General features: G+C 37.4%; 1 protein-coding gene across 1 annotated transcript in view; it reads right to left on the bottom strand.

The window, feature by feature from the left end:
- AK8 (adenylate kinase 8) overlaps window positions 1-25,609 on the bottom strand; it is an 81,091-nt gene that overhangs the window by 47,456 nt on the left and 8,026 nt on the right. The window contains exons 2-8 of the mRNA XM_010571108.1: window positions 23,111-23,195; window positions 19,042-19,091; window positions 18,208-18,321; window positions 11,899-11,967; window positions 3,494-3,575; window positions 1,811-1,882; window positions 781-981 (exon numbers count right to left, since the gene is read on the bottom strand). Coding sequence (XP_010569410.1) covers window positions 781-981; window positions 1,811-1,882; window positions 3,494-3,575; window positions 11,899-11,967; window positions 18,208-18,321; window positions 19,042-19,091; window positions 23,111-23,195 — 673 coding nt within the window. The remainder of the gene's footprint in view (window positions 1-780; window positions 982-1,810; window positions 1,883-3,493; window positions 3,576-11,898; window positions 11,968-18,207; window positions 18,322-19,041; window positions 19,092-23,110; window positions 23,196-25,609) is intronic.

Genomic DNA, 25,609 nt, shown 5'->3' with positions numbered 1-25,609 from the left:
TTATTAATTAATAATAATTAATATTCAGGCACTCGCATTTTTATTTACAATTCAAGGCATGAATTCTTTATGAATGATGATATGAACTTTTAAATTTAATTAAGTAATTTAGAGGTAATTAATGTGTAAATTCAGAATATAAACTTCCTACTTGTTTATCTTAAAAGTGCAGCACTTATTAAAAAAAGACCTTTTTGAGATGCAAAATTACTGGGATATAACAGATCATCTACAGACTGACAGCTACAAAGTACATTATCAGTTGGTCTTTCTGGCAGTTTCCTCATTCTCTTCTTGAAGAATTAACATTAAAAGTCAGATTGCATTACAGTCAAGCAAAGGCAAACAAGAATTGTTGAACAGAAAAGCTACCAGCACATGCAGCTTTTAAAAAATGAAATGTTACCGGCTTTGAACTACTCCTACGTCTTGTTATCAGACTTGTGGAAGGTACTAGCCCTTTGGGAGATTAACAACTGAGCCACAATGCAGCCTTTTAGAAGAGATTCTTGCAGAAATAACCATGACATTTGCTCTACCAAGTCAGCTGTTCCTTGGCAGGACTGTGGAACTAAGACTTTCCAGTTATCTGCACTTATTCTAGTCTTGTAAAATAATTACCAGGAACAGCCATAGCACTGTACTAGAGAGAACACAACTCAGCTGGGAGCTATCTGTGTTAACTAACCTTAATCCTACAAACTGTCTCTAACAGCTAGGAACTACCTTTCAAATAAGAGTTTATCAACTATCAGATGTGCCATAAAGGTACATATTTACCCTGTGAGAGGACATCCATGGAAGGCTGGTCTGCACTGATCGATTTCAAAACTTTTTGGTAGATCCGGAAAACCCCAGGGAAGTTTCTGTGATATTCCAGCAGTTTCTTTGACATCTCCTGTTCAGATAGATCTTCTGGTTTCACCAAACGCTGCTGTATCAGCGGATCACTTGGCCAGTCAAATGTTGTATGGTACACCTCTGGAAGTTAGACACTGATTAGGAACTAAGAGGATGATTTAACAGGTCTTGCTCAGCTCCAAAAGGTTTCCTAAACAAAATCAAGGTCTTTTTTTAAGCTTTATATTGTGGCACAAGCAAAAACCTGTGCACTTCCCTTGTTACTTTTACTGACAGCTTACTCTGCAGATGCACAGATAGGAAGTGGCCAAGGTAACTGCCCACCCATGTAGCCAAGACAGCATGATGAGTAAGAACAAGGAACTGGGGATAACTCTCCAGATTCTTAGGCTGAACCTTAAGCAAGTCCTTTGATAAGCAAATCTCCTTTATAGCAAATAAAAGCCATTTCTTTAGTTAAGAACATCCCTCCTAATTCCACTCCTAAAACATCCAACGTGATTTTTTTATTGACCAATGTCAGGATTTTATTTTGTGATGAATGATTGATAATGATACTCAACAGACAATACAGAGCTAAGTCAACTTGACAGTCATTTAATGGAAGATACCTAAAAGCATACCTGCACCTCAGAATTAAAACAGCAAAGATGCATGCAAAATGTAAGCTCATACGGACAGATCTAAGCTTCAAGTATTCCGCACTGCCATGGTCTACTGTTTGCAGGCTCAATACTGAGCTTTATATTTTCCCATATTTTATGGCACAAAAAAATAATGCAATGTCAACAAACACTTTTTCCAAACAGTTTAAATTTGTAATTTTAAATCCCTACTGGTTCTTAAAGGGATACCATTTAAATTTTAATCCCACTGGTATTACCAATGTTTCTGAGACCAAGCAACACTCCAGTTTCTAGTGGAGATCAGGAACAAATGCATACTGCACCTTCTGTGAAGGGATCAAGCCTTTTCCCACTGTTCCTCTCAATCAGCACAGTGTCTGGAGCATAAAGCACAACTAGGCACAAAAAAACCAAACAAAAAAAGAAGTAAAAAGTGTAGCTCTTCTTAGTTAAGTGTTTTATTTCCTGTAACTGTTTAGATGTATCCTAGTCTTAAAGATAGATGAACGTATTTCAAGCACATTTGCCTCGTTCTCCTTTCCCAGTATTCTACCTGCAAAACTTTATTTCACTTTTAATCAGAATTTTACTCCACCTCCTAAGCAATATAGTGGGATGAAATATACATTAATCCAGTCCAGTATCCATGAGTACTAGCTGTCCCTGTCATTCATACTAATTAACAAGTTTGTCCCTCACTTACATTGTAACTGGAGCTTAGGACGGAAGTACCCACAGATCACTCGAGACTGATTCTCTTCTATACCACAAACAATTACTTTTCACCCAGAAAATAGTGATAGTGAGACCAGTGAAACTTAATTTTTGATAACCTCACAGAAAAGTATTCAAACTTGATTAGAAAGCATCAAAAGATGAAGAATCTGTCAGTTCCCTGGGTTGCTTTTGGCTAATCATCCTCACAGTTAAACACTGTAATTTAATTACTATTTTCAGTGCATTTGATTACAGGTTTCAAACAAGTTCTTTGTATGACTTCCTTCTCTGTATCAAATAGCTCTTTCAGATGCTTTTCTCCCTATTAAGGTACTCATACACTGTAAATCTCATCTCCTCTCAATCTTCTTTTTGATTAACTAGACAGACTGAGCTTTAAGATTCTCATTCAGGTCTTGGTTGCATAGATATAATTGTGAGCAAAACTCAACTTCAGATGTTATTAGCTGTATTAAAAATACATGCAAGTACTAGGCATTAAACATTTTTGCCTAACTCCATTGCAGTGATTCAGAATTCTTCATTAACAGTCGAATCTCATCCAAATCAAACCCAAAGCGACAATTCATCAAGTTTGCTAACATTCTGTTCACTATCCACTGGCAAGCTCTACATTCATCATTTTACACTGCATGCCACACAATCGTAATAATTTCTTACATTCTAAGTAGGTCCTCCAACTATACTAATTTGGGACAACTGGCTTCTTCTAGATGGCAAGGGCAGCTGTCAAGGTCTTGCCTACCAGCACTTTGCCAGTAAACAAATGTTCCTCTCAAATCAAGTCAGAATTCACCCATTCTCTGAAAGGTCAAGCTTCAAATCATGTGTCCACTTCACTTGGTGGAATAAAGTTTGCTAAGCGTGCATTCTCTAACTCAAAAGAAGGATGAATTTGTATTTAGTACATGGGGAATTGTTTTGGTCTGATGATAAAGGCTGATTTCTAGAGATGGAAGTCAGAGAAAACTTAGACCCACTCCTAGAGCAGAAGCAAAGCTATATAGCTGCTCAGAGACACTTGCTGGAGTGGTCTTGAATTTACAGAACTCTAACGTGTAAGAAGAAAAGGGTTCATGAAGACAGGGTTTAAAGTCTCACAGGTTACCTCAAGTTTTTGAGCAAATCTGAACTGTACTGAAATATTCTGCTGTCTGGTGGCTCCGGTGTCTTCAGTATTGGTATTGAATTTATTGAGGATTTGGGGGGAGAAACAGTTCTAGTCTTTCCTACTGGGTGCAATCACACATAAACCTTGTACTGCTTACCAACATGCCTAGGAATGATGCCAGATGATTGCAGCATCCATGCCTGTTCCTGATTTTCAGGGAAGCCTTCCAAAATCCACCCCTATTGAACAAAAACATGAAACAGTTATTGATCCTGGAAGAGAAAAAACAAAAATTAGCACTAAATATCAGTGCTATTTGCACAAAAATTACCTCATTCTCATCCCACAACACCACAGTATTTGTTATGGATGCTTGTGAGAGAAGAAAGCAAACATGGAGCACTGATATTTTTGTGAAATGGCATGCACTAATACCACTGCCACAGAGCAATGGGAACTTATGTATTGTAGCAATGATTTTTTTTTTCATGTTTCAATCTTAAAAAAAAAAAAAAAAGAAACTTCTATCTTGAATAAAAACAACCCAAAACAGTTTCTACAGTTTTGAAATATTCAAAAGGATACCAGCCCACACTGTGTATAAAAAAGAGGCTAAACAAATCTAAAGACAGATTTAATGCCATGAACACTGAGGAAAATATGCACGCTTTCATTATTTTCTTAAATTATACAGGAAAACTCACAGTAATGGAACCAGCATTCCCAAAGCTAATGAAGCAACAGAGCAAAAGAAAGAAAAAAGAAAAAAGAGCCTTTTGCTCCCTTAAGTCCTTGTTATAGCCAGCTAAGTGTTGGATTGAGCATCTTTAAAAAAACATTTACAGATCTGTGAAATACCGTAGGAGAGCTGCAGCCTCACTCAGTTTCTGTGTGATGCAGTATTTGAAATCTAATCCACTTCCCAGTCTCAAGTCTGAATCTCCTGAACTTTCTCCAATTTATCTGTTAGTTGGTTAACCACACATTTCCTTGTCACTATATCCTATACCTTAAAATAACTTTGTGATATTACAATAAATCTGGAAACCATCTTTGTACTGAAATAAAGAAGATATTTTAATATTGCATTAGCTAGCAATCATTATCATCTCCCACATAAATTTGAAGCTCTGTCAGTATGAGGTCCAAAGGTTTTAGAAGTATTTCAGGGAAACATATCTCCATGACTTCTGTAGGAGAAAATTGGGACATTCCAATTATACAAGAAAATAGAGTAGACTATTTAAAATTCCTTAATTAGCCTGCTTTCAGGAACATGTAATCCTGCTGATATCTGTAGAAAATAAGAGACTCAAGTAACTGCAAGCCATTTTTGCCACTCCTAGTGTTTGCTCTATCGAATTAGAATGAACTGCTGTCTAAGGTCACACAGGTGCTGAGAAATCAATTTATCCCTTGGGACTTGCAGGAGGCAAGGCTGCACAATATTTTTAGCAGTATGCTAGGAACTTCAGCACTAGTTATGAATATATTATGCCTGTACAACATATATATAGGCCCAGATCCTCTTCTAGGGAGAAATGGCATCAGTGGTCTGAAGCCAATAAACCTATGCCAATTTACAGACTACAAATCTGGCTCATTTTCTCCACCCCCAAGTGCAACACCTTTGGAAACTAAACCAAACCAAACAAAAAAAACCCACCCCACAAAACCATTGCTTCTGATGAGCTTATTGCTCAAAATCACATACTGAGCAACAGGCAGTAAACACAATATTGTATTTTAACAATGTATAGCAAACTTCATGAGGTTTATATACAAATTTTTAAGGTCCTTAAAACGGGCAATAAGCAATTTTATAGCTAAAAGTTTTTGCAATGTAAGAAAACACAGCTCAGTAAGGAGATTCCTGCAACAAATACGTTTTAAGGCACTAAACAAATGCAAAATAAACACACACTACAAAAATAGTTAGCATTTTGGATCTTATTTCCAAAGGTCTCTGAGTTCCAGGGTATCAGTCAGTCCCTAATTAGAATACATTATCCATCTACTTGACACTTCAGTGAAATGTCTATTCCACCACAGAGCTGCAGCTTTGTTCAGAACAGGTTTATTGATATTCTGCTGCATTCCCTCTCCATACCCCCAGTGGCTTGGTTCTGTTTTATCACACATCAAAAAGGCCGTATGCTCAGGGCACCCCATGCACAGCTCAGAGCTGGAGGTCTGAACAGCTGCAAGTAGTATGGTATCACAGGAGGGAAAAACCCCAAGAAGATTTCAAAAAAAAAAAAAAAAAAAAAGAAAAAAAAAAAGAGTAAAAAGAGAGTGTGGCTTGGGAACGAAGCAAGAGGAAAGAAGACACAGCAGAGCAAGACCTGACTTAAAATATGCCTATCATGCTTTATGCAAACACTGGTCTTCTTTGCCCTCCTGACTATCATTAAAGTGTAATTAGTAACTTCACATGGTAAATTTGTTTCTTTAAGAAGCCATCTATTTTTTGTTCTTGATAGCAGTAACCTTACATCCATGCATGGATTGCACCTTATCACATCAAGGGTGGAACAAAGGCTAAAAGTGAGTAATTCCATGGTGCCTTTACTCTGTGGTCACTGTTCCCTCTCTTTCAGCTGGAAACCTCAATCCTTTCCCACATGAAGACTGCTGTAAATACAGCATTCTGCTGTTGCCTTAATGCCAGGTGAAGCGCTCCTTGGAGACCCATGCCATGCTGAAAATCAGCAACAAGGAAGTACTTTTCAAAGCCATCACTTTCCTCTCTGGATTTAAGGAATCTGGGGAAATGGAAATGTTCAGGGTCATTCCCAAATGTAAATCTCATTCCTTTGCTGGCACTACTCTCAGCTATAATACCAAGCCTACATACTTTCACACTTTCCACCCTAATAATAATGACTTGAGTATTAAAGTTCTCTCCTGTTATTTGACCTGTACATCCTCAATTTTTTTTAATTACAAAATCCAAAATTGACACTGCCTTAGAATAATGAAAAGGGATAGCACAAAGAAATAATGCTGAATTATGTGACATATCCAAAAGAAATCTCAGCCACAAGCATAAAGATTGAAGGTCATGAATACTGCTGCCTTTCGGAAAACAAGTCATCACAACAGGTTTTCCACATCATCAGTATTTTTCAAAAAGTAATACATGCCTTTCACTCCCATCTGAAGAAAGGGGACAGACAATAATGCAAAAAAATAATATCACTAATAGCTTTGCCAGTATGGATCTAAAATTTCTAAGATTTTCAGAAAACAGCAGACTGAGTGCAGTAGAAAATATTGTCAAGCCAACTCCTGCAGTCCATCAACATTAGCAGTATGGATGATGGAAGAAGCTCAAACTTTACCAAATTTCCCATTAGAAAGAAACCTTTTATTCCCCACATTATTTCTGTAGGTTGAGTAAGCTGCAAAGCTATTAAAAAAAAAAAAAAAAGCCACATTCTTCTTGGAAAACAAAAAAGATGGTGAATGGGCAGATTCTCTCCCCAGATAAATCTATGTAACATCACTACCCTTGCATGGAGTTTCACAGAGACAACATGATACTCTATCTCCAAGGTAAAACCAAAAAGAACCAATAGCCATTGCTCTCTTTGCCTTCCCTTTCAAGGACAGCCACTACCCTTCTGAACTGTTTAATACCAATCAAAAGTAATTCTGCCACTTCTTGTGTGAATCACTGGCCTAAGCTTAGTTTCTCAATGCTCCTAAGACATCAGTAAGGTTGCTTAGCTCACTCACAAATTCATCATGTAGCAATCTCTTCACCAGCCTTCTCCAGTTCTATAAATTCCCTCCACAACACCAGCAGTCAGAGGTGCCGTAGCCAACATGTACTAACTCTGTAAGATGAAAAGTCTTCATATCAGCTTCACAAGTCCCAGGTTCTAACATAATGCTTGCAATAAGTTTTCTGCGTATGCTGGAAGACCTACCTGTCTGATCCCTTGCAGTCCTAACTACATTTGTATTAGAAGAACACATAACACAGAGTCTCAGCAGAGCTGTTGATCAATAAAAATGTTCTCCTTGGAGAATGCCTGTGACATCTATAAACCTGTGACTGTCAAAACAATGGCACAAAAAATTCTGTATTCCTACTGTCAGTGGGATGAAAGCTGTACAATTAATGCCAAGCCAATGACACCACAAGGAGAAATAAAACAAACAGCTGGTGGTACTATGGTCCAACATACTGCTCCTAATCTATTAACATTTTCAGTAGAAAAATGCTGAGTCATGTTTTGAGAGAAATGGCATAAATCTGTTCAATGATGTAAAAAATCCACAGTATTAATTCTTTTTCCAATCACACAAGGAAAATATTGCAAATAAAATGCATAGATCCCCTTTCAAATGGAAGACATATACAATGTGAGGAAGTTTTAGTGACCATGAATTACTATCTATTAATTAAAAGATTTTTAATAACCATCACAACTTTGAAAAGTCAATTAAGTGTTTTTCCTAAAAATAGCTGAAACCTTAATGAGACCAATAACATCCACTCCATTCTTGCTGAATGTCAGGGAAGCTTTATAAAGGGATTTTTTTTCTCCTAGTTCTGTAAGACATCCAGCACCAATTCAGTGTTGCTGGTGATAACAACAGGAACATAAAATGTAGGCAAGACACTATGTAGCTGTTGGCATTTTAACCATCTTGTCACCTTACTCAAAGTTTACATGACCTAATACTTAAAATAACAGTCTCTGAGAGATCCTTCCCTCGCTATTAAAAGGAGAACAGGAACCATGCCAACAATTAGAGCAAAAAAAGCATGGGGTGGATGAAGCCTTTGGAGAGCAATGGATTTTGCTTATACGCTGATTGTCAGTAAAACTCACTTTAACAGTATCACAACAAACACTGGAAAAATTAATCATAGAGACTTATGTGAAAAAATAAGCACACTGAAGAGGTTTTAGAGCTAGTGTTATAAAAGCCCTAAAGTAAAGAATTATTCACGTACTTGCTAGCTTACAGCAACTACTGCCATCCAATCTCCTCCAAATAGCACTACAGGACATATTGCCCCTGCAGCTACCACCTTTGAGAGACCATGTGAGAAAATATTTAACCAAAACTACTGAAAATACCAGGGGTATCCTGGCATCTTCCCTATCCTACCTGCTAACTACTAGTAGCACAACCAGAGAAGCTGTTAGTGTCAAGCTCAGGGGGCCTGTGTTTGGGATCTGAAACCAGCCTGAAGCCTAGCTGTTAGCAGTCAGAAGAGCAGTTTCTCTTTTGGGTTTATCATCTTTCTAACTTACTTTCATTTCTACAGGTTTAAAGATATTTTAAACATACTCACTAGAGGAGAAGTTCCACTTGAGGTAGATGTTCCACATCTTGCCACAAGGTCAAGGTAGTAAATCATACAATCACCTGACTTGCTGTACGTCCATGATATCTCATTGCACAGCTTACATAAAAAATGTTGACATTCATAGTCTTTTTTTCCTGCTCATTTGCTAGTATATCCAGAGCTGACAATACTGGTTTCTCAAGTGTTCCTCAGCTACAGTCTTTAATTCAAAATGCCACAAAAATGAACAAGATGGTATACCACGCGTGTTTTTAAACAAGTTCTCCTGCCAATTGAAAGGCCTAAGTCCTGTGTGAATTTAGTACAGATAAACAAATACCTTAAATACTACCAGATATTTGATCTGGAGTGCTAAATAACTATTATGGGATGAAATAAAATAAAATAAAATAAAATAAACTCAGCTAAAAAGACCTTCAAGAGAAACCAGACACATCCATGTAATTCAAGCACAGTGACTAGCAATGCAATAGTTTAATTCTACTTTGCAAATTCAAAATTAATAGATCAATTATTGATCTATTGAGTAAGGTATACAGTATTTTGTAGAGAAAAATTTACAACCCTTAGGTTTTCTGCGAATCTCTTTACTCCTTTCTTTCTAAGGATCCAAAAATCATTGTTTCAATATCCCAGATGATGAAGCATGGAGCAAGAAACACAGGATCCTAAAACACACAAAAAATGGTCCATTTGGAAAAAAAGGGGAGGAGGTCATGTCCTTATACATCACAAACTAGAAAATTCTTTGAAAGTCTTCCTAGGCCTCGATCATACCAGTGTAGGAAGGGAACACAAAGAGAAACAACAGCCTAAAACCTGTGTGTCATCTGTATGGCAAAGTAGATTTTATTAGTTCACATTAAGTGGAAAGAAGGCAGGAGGGGGCATCAGAAAAATCCACACTTCGCAATTTAGAGTTGCCAGTATATTCTAAAATCCTAATATCTTGGCAATTCCCCATGTAAGCAAATACTGGTGTAGTTTAAAAGCTCAGGGTTCAACTCATCATTATGTTACTCCAAAGTTGCAGTAATTCAACCCCATAATGTCAATGGGATTTATATTTGGTATAAATTTAGAATACTTCAGTGATGAGCTAGGTTTCTGTTTCATGAATTTCCCTTCATAAAAACAACAGCTCACATCTCTTTGAAGGAGAAGTCCCATACCATCATTTGTAAATATGTATCAGAGCCAATAATGCATCCCAAAGTTTTGTTACAGTAAGTCTCTTGTTAAACCTGGATTTAGCTAAAAATGCAAAGAATTGTTCAAAAATCACCCACATAAGCTTATTTTTACTCCTTCAGAGCTTTCTCTACTGATGGAAAAGGAAGGACTTTTATAGCAAGATACTTCCCAATGCAGATAAGGGCACTGTCATGCACTCCTCTATGACCTGGCAAAAAACCAAGATTAGCTGGGCAAGGAAAGGTTTGTTTTAGCTTAATGACTTTTCTCAGTAACATTAAACACCAGCAGGTAGTATTCTAAATTAAATTCTCATGCAACGAGTGGATTAGATAATGGGATAGGTTGAAGTTTAGCTATTGCTAGTTCTAAGCTACTGCTTAAACAGACCAGCATACTACCTATTTTGCTGCAGCTATATGCTCGCAACAGAAATATGACACAGACAGATGTCCTCTAGCAAACCTCTCAGGCAGGAACAATTTAAGAGATTACATCTCCAGCTATTCATTACCATCCTGATCAAGTTATCCTTTCCACAGTTCATACACTGTAATTGACCATCTGCTCTAGCTTACACAAGGCAGGTCCATTGAAAGCCACTTCCATCAGTGGCTTAAGCTAAGATAGTTGACTTTGCACTGAAGCACATGAAGACTTCTTTGGCAATCATTCAGTTTATCTGAGTTCTAAAAGCCGAAACCTTCAATCAGGCGCAGAAAATTTTTGCAGTTCTTGCTAGTTTTGTTGATGTTTCTCTGCACCTACAGACATCTCTGTGCTACAGAATTACCATGTTAAAAACTACAATGCAATGGCCCAGCCCCCAAGAAGATTTTGTTTTACATGGATGGAAGGATCCAGCCTGCAGATCATTGCAGACTACACCAAAAATCACAGAGACAGAAGTACAAGACATAAGGTTTTCAGCATTTCCAGTTTCTTTCAGTGCCTAATGCTAAGAAGCTTTAGGAAGCAGTTTTTACACTTCAATGAAATGTTAATTACCAGCCCTGCTTTATTCAACAAACAAGGTAGATGATGATGATGATGTTGAGAAGCAACAGATTTTAATAAAACTATAAGCCTTGCAATATCTCTGTGAGGTCAGGAAGTACTAGTTACCCCCTGAACCAAAGTTGTGGGTGTGACAGAGTTACTGTTCTGAAAACACATACTATTTATCTAAAAAAAGGTGTTTAGTCCTTCATGAATGTAACACCTACTTTGCACTGGACTTCTTCCTCTCAAGAAGTGCATCAAATAATTTACAGTCTGCATTTTGGCACTGTTTAGAAACAGGGTTTTATCCATTAGATTAGCATGTCCCTTACAAATAATCCCTTATAATGGGCTGATTATGGACTCAATAAACCATAACAACATCTGAGATTTTAAAGGAAACGCATAAAAAAGATTTTGCTTTCCTTGGGTAAGGTTCTACGTTAAAAGTCTCTACTTACATTCAAGGCTAAGCACACAGGGAAAAAAAAAAAGCCACACACTTGTGAATACAGCTAAACCTATTCAGTTGCCTATTTGTGTAAACTAACAGTGAACATATTAATTATTACCTAGAAGAAAATATATTCAAATGCATTTTTTTCTAACACAGGAAGAAAAAAGACACAATGAGAAACAAAGAAAATTGAAATGAGTAATGTTAGACTCCTTTTCCCCCTTTCCTCAATAAGAGTTAAAATCTTAACTCAACATATTGATTTTTATATATTTTTTGTTTATCTGTTTTGTCCACTATAACTCTGCCAGTTGCCCCAGGCAATCAACAAAGCTATGCTTGTTCAGCCTTTGATCATCTCTGTGCTAGAAGATTAGCATATGCATACTCTCATCCTCCCCTTTATCCTGTTAATAAAGCTCCAAACTCCCTCTGCTGATGTTCAAGAAAGCAATCCGCTCCAGAGCCCCCAATGATTTGCCCCCATTCCCTCCTCTGCTCAGGACTCAGAATGCTAACTACTATGCACGAGTTGTGTAAGTGCTTATCCACCAGCCCTCTGAGGAGCAATTCTTACTTGTTTGATGCAGTCCACATTTGACAGACGTTCCTGGATCAGATTGGCCCAAAGCGCGTTGGGAATTTTCTAAAGAAAGAACAAAAAAAGGCTGAATATTCACAATTGAGTTCAAAAGGAATTTTACCATGCAGGCATATTCTGGTTAAAGGTGAAGTGAGATGTCTTCTTAACAATAAATAAATAAATAAACCTGTGCAAGTCCCAAGTCATTAACATAATATATCAGAGAGTTAATAAGGGCACAAAAATCAGTGTTAAAGGTAAGCTGAACACAAAGCCTACATCCATGCTTTTTGCACACTTAACATGGAAGCAGTGCCAAGTTTTGCACACTAACACACACACTGGACATCAAACCTGCAAAGGAATCCATAAGAACATCACATCCACAAGTAGTCCTTTTCACCACAAATATCTGACCCACTACTGCTTCATAGGTCAGTGGACTCAGCATTAGTGATCTTAACAGCTATGATGTGAGACAAGCAGAATCTCAAACACAGAGCAAATAACAGAAAGGGTTTGATTTTCAGGAATTTTGTTTCATAGTTTCAAGTAACTCTTACTCTTTCATAATCCAGAAAGTTTATTTAAAATACATTTTATAGTTAAAGTTAATTTTAATGTTAAAGTTAGTTTATTTTTAAACTCAGGACTGTGAAACGGGATTGAAACTGCATGTGCCAATATTTTCAGAAGTGCTATTTCTTTCTGTGACTATTACTTTGCCCAGATCTAGAGATGTTTTGTAAGACAGTACTTGCTATCTGACACAACAACATTCCTTTACAGATTTAGCATTCCCCTCCCCTAATATTTCTTCTGCTATTATGCTAGATTTCCTGACAAGAAATTAACAATACCCTTCTGTCCTGGTTTCAGCTGAGATATAGAGTTAATTGTCTTCCTAGTAGCTGGTACAGTGCTATGTTTTGAGTTCAGTATGAGAAGAATGTTGATAACACACTGATGTTTTCAGTTGTTGCAAAGTAATGTTTAGTCTAAAGTCAAGGATTTTTCAGCTTCTCATGCCCAGTCAGTGAGAAAGCTGGAGGGACACAAGAAGTTGGGACAGGACACAGCCAGAGCAGCTGACCGAAATTGGCCAACGGGGTATTCCATACCATGGGATGTCACATCTAGTATAGAAACTGGGGGGAGTGGGCGCAGGGGGATCGCCGCTCGGGGGCTAACTGGACGTTGATCGGCAGGGGGGGAGCAATTGCACTGCGCATCATTTGTACATTCCAATCCTTTTATTATTACTGTTGTCATTTTATTAGTGTTATCATTATTAGTTTCTTCTTTTCTGTTCTATTAAACCGTTCTTATCTCAACCCACAAGTTTTACTTCTCTTCCCGATTTTCTCCCCCATCCCACTGGGGGGGGGGCGGGGGGAGTGAGTGGCTGCGTGGTGCTTGGTTGTTGGCTGGGGTTAAACCATGACACCTTCTTGTAAGAATTTTCTACACTGTCTTGTTAGTTTAGGCCTTCATTCTATGCTGAACTTGGTTAAACAAACTCTGTGTTAGCCAGTTTAACTTGATAAAGTCTAGACCTTTGGCCATGCCAGTCACAACAGCTGTTAATCATTTGACTAAATGCCTTGTCTCAGTCTCATTCACTTTGTCATTATGGGTAAAATGAATACTCAGAAAAAATTCTGCAGTCAGATTCTCTACCTCCCAAGTCAAAAAATTACCTTTCATTTAACAATGTGAGCTTGATTCTTTGTTCCATGCAGTTGCATATATTGTGGATTCCTGTCTCTTTTTTCTATCCAAACAGTCTGAAGGGCATAATCCTAAAAAAGAGTATTTCTGTAGGCTTTTGTTGTACTAAAGGATTTGGATAGATATAATGAAAACATGGCTGACTCTGTGGAAAGATTTCATAACAATCTTCTTCATTAGATCATGAAACAGTTTCACCAGGAGTGGTGGAAATGCTACCATACAAGTCAATTTAAAGTAGAGTGGAGAAAGCACTCCAGAATACACAAAAGAGAGCAGCCCTTGTCTGCCTGTGGAACAGACAAGGTGGCCCAGTCAGGCAGTGGGTTTTCTTGGTTTTTATCTCTATTGTCCCCAGTTCTCAGTGCCTTTCCTAATATCAGCCATTCATAAGCCAACATTCAAGCAGGTAAAAGAGAAAAAGGGAAAGAAATTGCTGTGTTTCTTGAAAGTCAGCAGGTCCCACAGGGTGGTGCGTCAAAGCCTCCTGCAGCCTCTCGCTGCTGGAGCCTGGGTCTGTGGCTTTGAGTCTGTCACCTTCCAAAGGTGCATCACGCTGCTATCAGAAACAGCTAGTGTCTTGCTTACTTCTTTGATGTGTCATGTCAAGACAGGCTAGTGACTGCTGGGGGTCCACTCTGCTAAGCCTTGCCAAACCAATTTAAACCAAAATTACACTAACTTCTTTCAGTGCAGTGGTATTCTTAGCCCTCTCTTTTGAGCAGGGTTTATTGCACAAACACAATCAAGGACACACATGCGGGTATTTCAGTGTCTTAGTTCCTTCTGCTCTCTGTGGCTCAATTCCAGTCTCATTTCCTGGTCAGTTTTCCTCCCACTGAGCAGTGGCCTACAAAATCATTTTCAATAGGCTGCTTGCAGAATGCCTAATTATTCAACTAGAAATCATTAAATCTGATACATATCAGATAGCACATTTACAATTTCTCTCTCATAAACACTCACATAAATATATCATGAGCCTGGTAGATGGGACTGCACCGCCCAGAAATCTGCGATAATGGACAATGACACATATACATTTGATAACTGCAGAACTGTATCTTATCTAAGGCACTCTGAGCCTGTCCCAACATTCAGTTTAGTTAATGGAAAGACCTACTGCTATGGTATTTTGTGTATGTTCAGACCACTTTTCTATACACACTGGTTTAATCGCTATTTCCATACTGCTGAAAAACTGTACTCATTAATGATTAATTTTAAATCTTCCATGTTATTTCAGGGACATCATACTTCAACTTACATGCCCAACCTAGTCAGAGTTATATTTCAATGATCTTTTCATAAAACTGCTAGACTTTTTTTTGGGAGGAGCACTTTCACTAGACATTTTTATTGGAATTTTTGGATATATTTGTTCTGAAAACAGCTACAGCTAAAAAACTTCTGACTTTTCCAAGTTTGCACCTTGGACAGAAAAGCAGTCATGTTTGAAGAAATTTTGTTTAGTATTCTAAGAATCATTCATGTTTAGATTTCGCTTGTTCAGATAAATACACATGAAAGGCTGGTCTTTTTTATGTATACACAAGACTGGAACAGTTCCTATTTGTTCCTTCATAGTGGCTTGTCCTGGAATAGATTAGAATGCTGAACATACATAGATAAGGATGCCTTGGGTTTTCCTCTCTTCTATTATATTTCTTCTTAAAAAGCACAGGGATACGATGCAACTCTAGAGCAGTTTTAAGTCATTAACTAGTATGCAAACACCTTAACTGCAATTTAGTATAGCATTAAGAGCACACCCGTCCCACAAGCCCACAATTACCACAGTCGTTTCAACTTCTTATTTTATCCAGTTAAAAGGAAACGTGAAACATGCAATAGCTCTTCATTAGACTTCACTATAGGAAAAACCTGAAGGTGCTTCCTATTAACATTATAATAACTAGAGATGAGGGAATAATTTGCAATGATTTATCCAAAAATGTAGCCTCTTTTTCTGTTCATGGAATATTTATTGATAGCTCATGGTTCTTCAAATTTATTGAATATTCAAAAATACTTGACTTCTTTTGGAATATTTTTACATGCAGAATGATCACATTTTGCTTTGAACAGTCAATATTTAAAATTCACTACCTGAGCTGTGCTCATTAGTAAGTGGCCAGGTGTGTGTTAGTGAATGATTGCATGTCCAACTTTAAAAATTGAGCTTCAGAGAATAATCACATATTTTAAATACACCTTCCATGAATTCTTGTGCCAGGAAAACTCAAATGCTTTAATGTTCACTGGGAGCGAACACAAAAGAGATGAAAGCTTGGCTAAAGATAAGTAAGTAAAATACGTGAACAAATATTTGCAGACCTTTTTGCAGTGTTTGCCCAGATCTAGTAACATTGGTCTACTGACCTAAAAATGAATGACCTTTGGCACTGGGGTTAATTTAGCCACAGTAACCTTATATGCATCAAACCTTCCTCTAACAACATTAAATTGTGTTATATGATCTTCACACCAGACTTTCAAAAACACAGTCTTCATTCCTGCTTTTCCTCTTTCCATTTATTAAATTGCTTTGGCTAGGACTACAACTTTTTAATGCCCTGGTTGTATCAAAGATAGTATAAACAGCTATTGTTCTGTTCCTGAATAGACATTCAAACCCTCTTAGTGCTAATGGATGTTATGTATGCTAGAGGAGTCAAGTTTACCGCTTGCTTCAGCAGAACCAGGGGTCAGTTACGGCAACAGTAGATTTAGGCAGCAGACATGAATCAGTAAGGGAAAATACAGCTCGAAATGACAATTTGTCTACATTTTAAGTCATTGTAAAGCTTGCATTGATTTAGAGGAAGCAAGGAGCTCCCTCCTAGTTTTAAGGAGTTACATTTGAAGAATCAAACTCATATAAAGGAACAAGAAATGATTTAGTGAAAACGTTCTTCTAGGATCTAACACCTCAAAAACAAAGGCAAACTGCACAGTACTAAACCACCACCAGACTCTGCTCTTTGGGTACTCCTTACTACCTGATTAGCCTTGACATTTTTGACTTTCATCTTCCACACCATCCATCTTTTTAACTCAAATAAGCCCAAAAGGACACCCTTGAAAGTGTATCTGTATAGTCTGAAATATGTTAATAATTACAGTAATTAAACCAAAGGGAATTTTTGTTTTAAAATTCTCCCCCTCCAAGTTGAAATTTATGAACCTAGCAAAACAATCTTTAATAATTAGAATGATAATTTCAAAGTACATATTCTCAATAAGAATTATTTTATATCATCCCAGCCAAAAGCAAACCTTTTTGCCAATAAGTTCAGTGAGTTCAATGAACTCTTTCCTCTCAGATTTTTTAAGTATATTACTCAAGGCATGTCCAAACCTCATTCACTAATTCAGTGCAATAAACGCCACCCTATTTTCAGCCTACTTTTCTAAGGAAAAAAATTCATCTACATATCACACCGTGTACCATCTCAGCAAATTATGACTCTGTTGGTCAATTCAAATCAAAATAGCAGGGGTGTAGAATTCTCACAGATCTGAAATTACTTCAATTTTTACAAAAATAGGTGACGAGGGAGAAAATATGAACTCATGGTCTTGCTAGAGTCACAGAAAACCAGACTTCTTCCATTCTATTACTCATGGAACCCCTTGACATCTGGAGAAAGGAATCAGCTAAAAGGGCAGGAATCAGAAACAGAGATGCTTCTGTGTATTCAGGATATTCTTTCAACATATTTTTCCAATCTACTTGTCACTAGCCTTTAATAACAAGACAATTACATTGCTGATAAACTAATCCTGCGAGTCACGACATCTGGAAAAAATGTTCTTCAGACCAACTCCTTTGAATATTAGTTAGGAGGCCCACAGTAAAGCACGAAGGGATTTAAAAACCTGTCTGGAGCAAAGCAGGTACTTGGAGTTGGGTAGAGTGCATCAACCCAAGAACTGAATGATGTCCTGAGTTGGCTGCTATTGTCACAGCTTGAGAGCTTCTAGAGTTTTCAGTAACTGAATGGATTGTCATACTGCTTTTGAGTTAATGCACCAAGTTAGTTATTTGTGTCATGCTACAGTGAAATTAAGCATGCACAACTAAGTAGCACTGTCAGGTCAAAAAAAGTTCTTTGTGTACATCTTTTCCAGAGCATTTTGTACCGAAGGAGACCTCAGAGATTAATGCTTATTTTACTGAGATTATCAAACATGCTGAAATAGAAGACACTTTGTCTAATGATATAATGAACCATTCTTTATATATGGCGCATACCTGGACTTCTCTCAATTCTGTTGCTCATGTCTAAGGTTAATGTTTTCAAGACCTCCATTACTTTACATTGTCTTCCTCTCCTGCCCCTAGTCTATGCTCTGACACATTTTTATCTTTGTTCTTATCTTCTTATCTAGCAGAGGGTACCCTGAAAGACCCTGTACCTACATATACACAAACCACTGCACAAACCACCATAGATACAAGAATATTTACTCTGATCTGCTCAACTCATAGCACTGGAAATCATGGGAATGCCATATAATTCCTCTTCTGTGACATGAGAACTACTATTATTATATCCTCTTACACACCTGTTTTCTTTCTTTATACATCTTTGCTTCCCTTGTCAGTGCTAATATTTCCTTGAATAACAAAGTCTCCTGAGAGATACGTATGGCATCCAAATGTTTACAAAGCCACATTGCCTGAGGGAAGAAGAAAAAAAATACAGGTTGAAATATTTGGAAGGAAAATGAAGCATTTTTTCAGAAGGCTGCAGAAAGACAGAGCATTTTCCTAGCCTTCCATTTAAGTTTACAGACTATATGTGTAACTTTAAGCAGTTTCTTATAAGGATGTTGAAGAGTCTACAGCTTTGAGTAAGGTCTTTTTCATCTACTGTACTATAACACAGACTTTAAAGAAAAAAGCATTCTTCCTAGCATGCACACACCACCATCATCTGCAGTTTCTGTGGTCAGCTTTCTCTGTGGTTCAAATACAACTTTGACATTTTCAATCAAGCAGTATCAGTGGACATGACAGACAACTGGCCATGCAAATGGAGAAATCCACAATATGGGAATACCACAAACGTGTAACTATGGTACTTCTCCCAGGTTAATTAGTCCTGCTAAAAAGCTCAGAAAACAAGGCAGGCAGAATTCTGTTGCACTACAGCAGTATCACTACCACTACCTATGCAAGTTCCTGTAGAGCTTACTTGAACATTTCCATTCAATTTATAGCGTAATATATAGGCATAGCCCTTAGGAATGCCACCCTTCAATTTGTCTTGTGCTCTCCTATCACTTAGATAATTCTGAAAATTATTTTCACAGAATAAAATTTTCACAAGTGCTGAGCTCAGTAGAAAGTAAAAAGGTAAGTGGACAGCATTATAACATTGAAGATAGTATACTTACAACTGTAGTTTTCCCAGAAGCAGGTGGACCAAGTACACAAATTCTTGGAGCTATGAAACAAGAATATGTGAATGTCAAGATGCAGAACAGCAAAAATCCCAACCAGTTTCTCACTATTGCATTGCATAATGTAAATGTAATCACAATGAAACAATTATTTCAGTTGGAAATCTGCCTGAATAGAGACCTCAGGATTGGGCTGCACTGGGGAAAAAAGGGGGGAACACTAAGTCAATGCCAGCTGGGTCTTCCTTTAATCTCCATGGTCAATGAGATTATTAATCTGACTAAACATGCCACTTAAAGACACACATAAGATATCTCTCTCTCTCTCAATCAATTTAAACACATGGATAGCTTAGTGGGTGAACCAGAGTGTAAGATATGAACATTTCCTTATCTGAATTTGACTTTTATTCCCAAAACATTGATTTAGACCTAGCACATTTTGTGATGAAAAAATATTTTAGCTTGTACACACAGGACAGGACTATTTAAAAGTGACTATTATCATAACCATAGAATGGTTGAGAGTGGACAGGACTTCTTGAGATTGTCTCTTCTCTCATTTCCCTTACACAGTATGGTAGTAAAAATACGTTTTACTTTGGCAAAGCTTTTGGCTCTCATCACAAAAAATGCAATTTCACTTTTTAGTTTCATCTAAATAGGTTGTGTCAGGGTTCAGAGATGATTTAGATATTGCAAGATTAAGCACTCTCTCTACTCTTTTTGACAGCTACTTTCAATTTTTCTAGTCATCATTAAAAGTAATTTTATTTGTATCTTCTGTTTCTTTACTGCATGTCCCTGTCCTTTCCTTGAGGAGGCAAGGTAGGAAAAACGCATCCCAGTTCTGAGGAATTTTTAATCTAATGCATGTAGACAACACAATAGGCATTACTGTTGTAAGCTTCATTGGGAATGAATTAGAGGCAAGACAAAAAAGGGGAAATGGAGTAACTCTTAGAAAAGTATTTGGGACTTTTTCCATGAACACACCTTGGGCTGCAATCCCTTGAGCTGTCATTTTAAATTAACATCTTTGAGGTTTTTCCCCTATACCTTGGGGAAAAAACCCAAACCAAAACACACAATATACAGAAGGGACTTATGAGTATTAACTGGGAGCAACATGGGTCAAAACAGAGGAGGGATCTACTCACCTAAAAACCTCTTCAGCTCTTGATAACCAAGGGAGATACAGTGTCTGATGGCAGCAGACAGGGAAGTATGTGAAATGTATTTTTATGAGGCCTTCCATGCACTTAACAGTTATTGGGCAGGTGCAATTTTTAAACATACATGAAACCCAAATTACAGATTCATCTTTACAAAGTTATCTGACTTGGAAGGTTTAAGAAAAACTCCCCCCTTATTGGTTCTTGCAAGTGCAACAGAACTAGTACACAATGTAGAAAAATACTTTAAAAGGATACATCAGCTGTTTTTATCACCTAATTTCTTTCAAATGTAATGTGATTAAATCCTACGGTTTTTTTTTTTAATCTAACACCTTGAAACTCCAGCCCGGTACTTAGGAATTATTTATAAACAGCGTCATAAAAGAGTGCTCGGGTGCCAACACTAATCAACTTCTTCAAACCACTTCAAAGAAAATCAAAAAACCTTTCCATCCACAGATCCTTTTGAGGTTTAACTAGGAGCATGATTTAAAATTCACAAGAAAACCCTTAGGTATTGAAGCTTTAATACACAGCTTTCTTGGACAAACGTTTGATAAAAAACGAAACATACTATTATATACACCATATCATGCTTTAATATTGCCCAGGGCTACTGTAAATGCTCACTTTGTACTAAATCTGGTTTTCTCTCTGCTTAGTGGCTGGCAGCAGATGGGGCAGTGTAATTCACTGATTTACTCATTTGCACACTTGTAAGACTCCTCTAAAGCATTCTCCCTAAACATATGACACAAGGGCACAACCAGGACACCACTGTATGTAATGTTTAACCCCCTCCAATCAGCAAATAGTCAGTATTTAATACTGGAGGTCTGAACCAGCAGGTAAATGAAGTCAGGAAAATCTAGAAAATGCCTTTTTCTTCAGTAACAAATCATATTTCATTCCATGTTTAGTCTTGACGAGATGTTACAGGATTTACTCTTCCAAGCAAAGTAAGTTTTAACATTCAACAATGATTTTAGCAGTAACAAAATTAATCCTGGAATAACGTGAAAGAACAGCTGGACTCACTGAGTTCCATTTAACTCCAAAAGATTCTATGATTAGTATTAATGCAACAAAATTTATTTAACTTGTAAGAGAAATCCTTTGTCAAACAGGAAAAGCACATAATACATGATGAACATTCTTGCAGAACTTTTTTATGTTTCTTCAGAGGTTTGACTGTAAAGGAAGAACTCACAGAAACACCGCTTGGATCCTGAAAGCTTTTTTTTGTTAGCACAAACTAAGATACAATGTAGAAAACTAGCATCTTTGTGTATGAAAGAATTATCAGTCTTCATATGGTTCTTTAAGGTTTTGAGAAGGAACACATGAAAAAACAATAGTACAGAGCCTTAAGCACAAAAGCTTAATCACACCTTTGACCTACAAGATTTTCAAGACAGTTGTAAGCTATAATCATCATTAGACTTGTTTATATTTTTAAGAGTACTTTAGATCCTATTATTAATTAAAAAGGTTTTCTAACTTCACACCTGGGATAGATGCAATGCTTCTTTTCCATGCATCTCTGTTTGAAATTTTCTCTAGGGCTAAAACTGTCTAGCAAGGCAAGATCATGAAAATTCATCACTTTACTGATGGCTCTAATAAGGTTTTTTTTTTTCTTCTAAATAGTCAGCACCTTCTGCCATGATCAAAAAGTAATATCAACTCTGCCACAGATTTCTGTTACATTATTTTCCTATAATTTATTCTTAAAACAACATTTAGGCTTTAATTTTAATTGGAGTTCCTTTCCTTTCTTAATAGGTTTTTCCAGACTAAAAGCAGACAGCATTTTTCCTTTGACAAATGACTGCTGTAGTTCTATCTTTAGCCTCTAAGTACTGAAGTCATGAAATGGAAACCTGCCTAATTCTGTTCAAATAATACTGTGGGGCTTAAGGACAAATGTTAGCTCAATGTGAAGAAATTTTATCAGCATTCTATCAAACCTCATGAAATTCTTCCACATATTTTCCATGGGTTTATAAAACAGATTGATTACTCATGCTGCCTGCATCAGAAAAGGCTGGACACAATTTGCAGGATTTGATTTTTTTTTTTTTCCCTGGTATTTAGCAGCATTTCAATCAACATCCATCTGATCACCGCCACTAAGAGCTCACAGCATCTCTAGTGATAACAATTTCATTGATGCTGCAGCAGAACTTTCATAATGGTTTACTATGGTTTTAAAGAAACATCAAAGCAACATGACACCAGCTACCCCTGACAGCTCATGCAGAACAAAAATTATAGTTCAGTTGTGCATATCCAAATATAATCTGCCTAAGGGTGAACAGTTTGTAAATCAAATAATTTGATTGAGTGTACATGCTTTTATTGTGCAGAATACAGACTTCCTATTCAATTTACCAGGTTTTGTTATACATACAAGTAGGCATGCTCACTGTTCCTTCATCTGAGATGCCACTGAGCAGTGGAACTCATTAACAGCAGCTAGTAACTAACTAATCAAAAAACAGAGAATCTGCCAGCCCAGGTAGAATAGGAAACCAAATTTACACCTGACAAAAGGAGTAATTAGCAAGCGTAAAGACAACAGGAAATATCAGATGGGGCACAGAACACATTAATAATTGATACACTAGAACTCTTTGTTATTCCCTTAGAGGGTTTCATTGTTATAACTGTTAAAGTGCATTTTTTATTAGATTACCCACTAAAAAAAGAAATTAAAAGCATCTTACCTATAACTATTCCAAAACGCTCACCTTTTTCTCCTCCCCTGCCTCAAGACACAGTCTGAAAAGTTTTATCCATCATCTGCCAACTGAGGCGCATCTTTCAAACAGCTGTTTACAAACAAGGAATTGAACTAATAGGGTGTCTCAATTTTCACTTACCATCATCGTTGTTCTGCTTTAAATGGTTTATCATATACTGAATGGGATCATCTGGCTTATGAATTAATAGTTCTTCAAGCATATTCTGAAAATTAATAGGACAAAGTCAGAGGAAAATTTAACATAGCTATGCAGTCATGATATATTGCATTTTTACAGCAATGTTACAATGAGGATCTTAAGAAAATAAATAAGCATTTAGAAACTCTTTAAGGCCCCTTTCACTAACCAAATTGAGATTATGAAACCTATTTTAGATGGTGAAAAACTGAAGTAAAGCACGATTAGAAAATTGCCACTAAAAACAACAACCTATTTGCTTTGGCTTATTTATGATACATACGGACACCAGAATGGTTTGGCTTGAGCAGTCTGGTGTCAATAATGGTTGAGTCAGCATTGATGTAAAAACCATACAAGGAGTTTCAAAACCAGAGTCAACTTAAACTAGTATCTCTGCAGGGCAAGCTAAACCTCTTAAGCACATTCCCACAAGTTTCTGACTAGCCTGACCAGACAAGACCTGCAGAAAACACAAAACCAACAACCAAGCAAAGCCACAAAAGCAGCACATCTCACTTTTGTAACTGTACTAGTCTTCCTCCTACATGAAAAGTATGGGGGGGGAAGCTTAAGCATTTCCTTGAATGTCTATTTTGGAGCCCATTTTCATATTAAATGTTTGATGTTATACATGGCCTTGCTTCAGCTCCCACCGATAGCAGTGGGGATCTTCCGCTGATTTCAGTGAGGATTGTAGCTTCACAGGCAGAGAGAGGAATAACACCAAGAAACACTAACTCCATAGATTTTCTTACAAGACATTTCAGCACAGCCAAGAATTCTGTAATTAAAACTAAACATCAAACAGCAAGTAATATTCTGACTTAGATTATCTACTGAAATGCTCGCACTGGAATAGGACATCTTCTTCTAAAAATCAGTCATAACACTTTAATATTTGCAAGTAAATTCCATAAAGTCTATACATTCCATAGAATTTTATATTCTAACCAATTGATTGCCTTTTATCTGAGTGGCCTATTTTCCTTTTCTTCTTCATCCACTTCATTAGAATAATTAAAACATTCAATTCTGTTTATAATTAAAACATTCAATTCTGTTTCACATGCAAGTTCTGATGCTTCAAGGTCTGGGTGGTACATAGCATAAAGTATAAAATTTGTATTTTTATCGGAAGTTTGTTAAAAATTACTTCCCAGCAACATTTATTTAAACTAAAAAAATCTGAATTTGGCACAACAATTATCAGCAGCTTTAAAAATAAGAAACCTAAGAAAATCTGGTCTTACTATGATTCAGAATTGCTCAGGCTGACAGCGATTGATACTTTCACTATTTCATGCCCTAGTCCTACCAGCACTTACATGCATGCTTCATTTTATTCAGTTCTGCTAATCTAAGTTTAATTTTACAGAAATAGTTTGGTCAATCTCTGGGGGAGGTTAACGTTTTGGATGTCAGGTTTTAGGTTTCACATTTGGGGTTTTGTAAATGTTTAAGTTTAGGACAATAATTTCAAGCTGTGTTTGTTTGTACAGCTGCTACAACATAATTGAAGGATGAAAAGAAAACAAGATGCTGAGTAAATCCCACTAGCGTTTTATGTAATATGAGGTCCTGCAGCTGGATTCAATGCCTCATGGCATCCAAAGCACAGTATTTCCACAAAAAACCCAGAAATATTATGCCACAGCAGTCGTACTAAATGGCCTCGAGTTACATGAAAAAAAGAAAAGAGGGGGAAAAAGAATAGGAAAGAAGAATAAGCCTTTGTGTGTTTTCTAGTGAGATTTGAAAAAGTAAAAAGGCCTTATAACATAGACAGGGTTATGAGTTCGCAGCTGTGCAGGGGGCGAGTCTCTCTGACAAGTTCTCGTACCAGAACAGCACCAGAATATGTAGGCTCTTGTGCAAGCCTCCCCGTGCTCGACCAAAGGGCTTTTTCTAAACTTATGGAACAAAACATACCTTTCTCTAAGGCAGGGAAACCAATCTTGCTATTTACTGAAATCACAACGATGTTAGAAGTGTACTTCTTTATTTTTGACACACAGCTCCACAGAAAAGCCACAACAGCAGTAGGAAAGCAGGGAGAAACAGTTTTAAACGGACATCGCCGATAAGCGGCTGCCACGCCTCACCTCAGCGGCCCCTCTCTCAGGAAGGGCAAACCCTTCATCTCGGGTTTTCCCGCGCTTGATTTCTTACTGCCTCCTCCTCCTCCCTGTCCTGCCAAGCCTGCATTGATTTCACGCACTCAACCCTTTTCTTCCACAGGCTGCCGCTTTTTTCCGCAAAAAAAAAATGACACGCGCGAACCCTAGCAACCGCCAGGCTATTCTTAAAATAAGTTAATTAATAAGACAGCCCTCAGCCGGTGCACCTTCCCTCACACGGGGACACCCGCCCGCGCCTTTCCACAGGAGCCGGCTGCCGACCGCTGGGGGAAATGGCCGCGGCGCTGCGCCGCCGCCG

This window comes from Haliaeetus leucocephalus, unplaced genomic scaffold, assembly GCF_000737465.1.
Source record: "Haliaeetus leucocephalus isolate CR32 unplaced genomic scaffold, Haliaeetus_leucocephalus-4.0 Scaffold306, whole genome shotgun sequence".
Taxonomy (NCBI): Eukaryota; Metazoa; Chordata; class Aves; order Accipitriformes; family Accipitridae; genus Haliaeetus; species Haliaeetus leucocephalus.
Note: the sequence above shows the minus strand (reverse complement) of the source record. Positions and strands in the feature narration are given on the sequence as shown.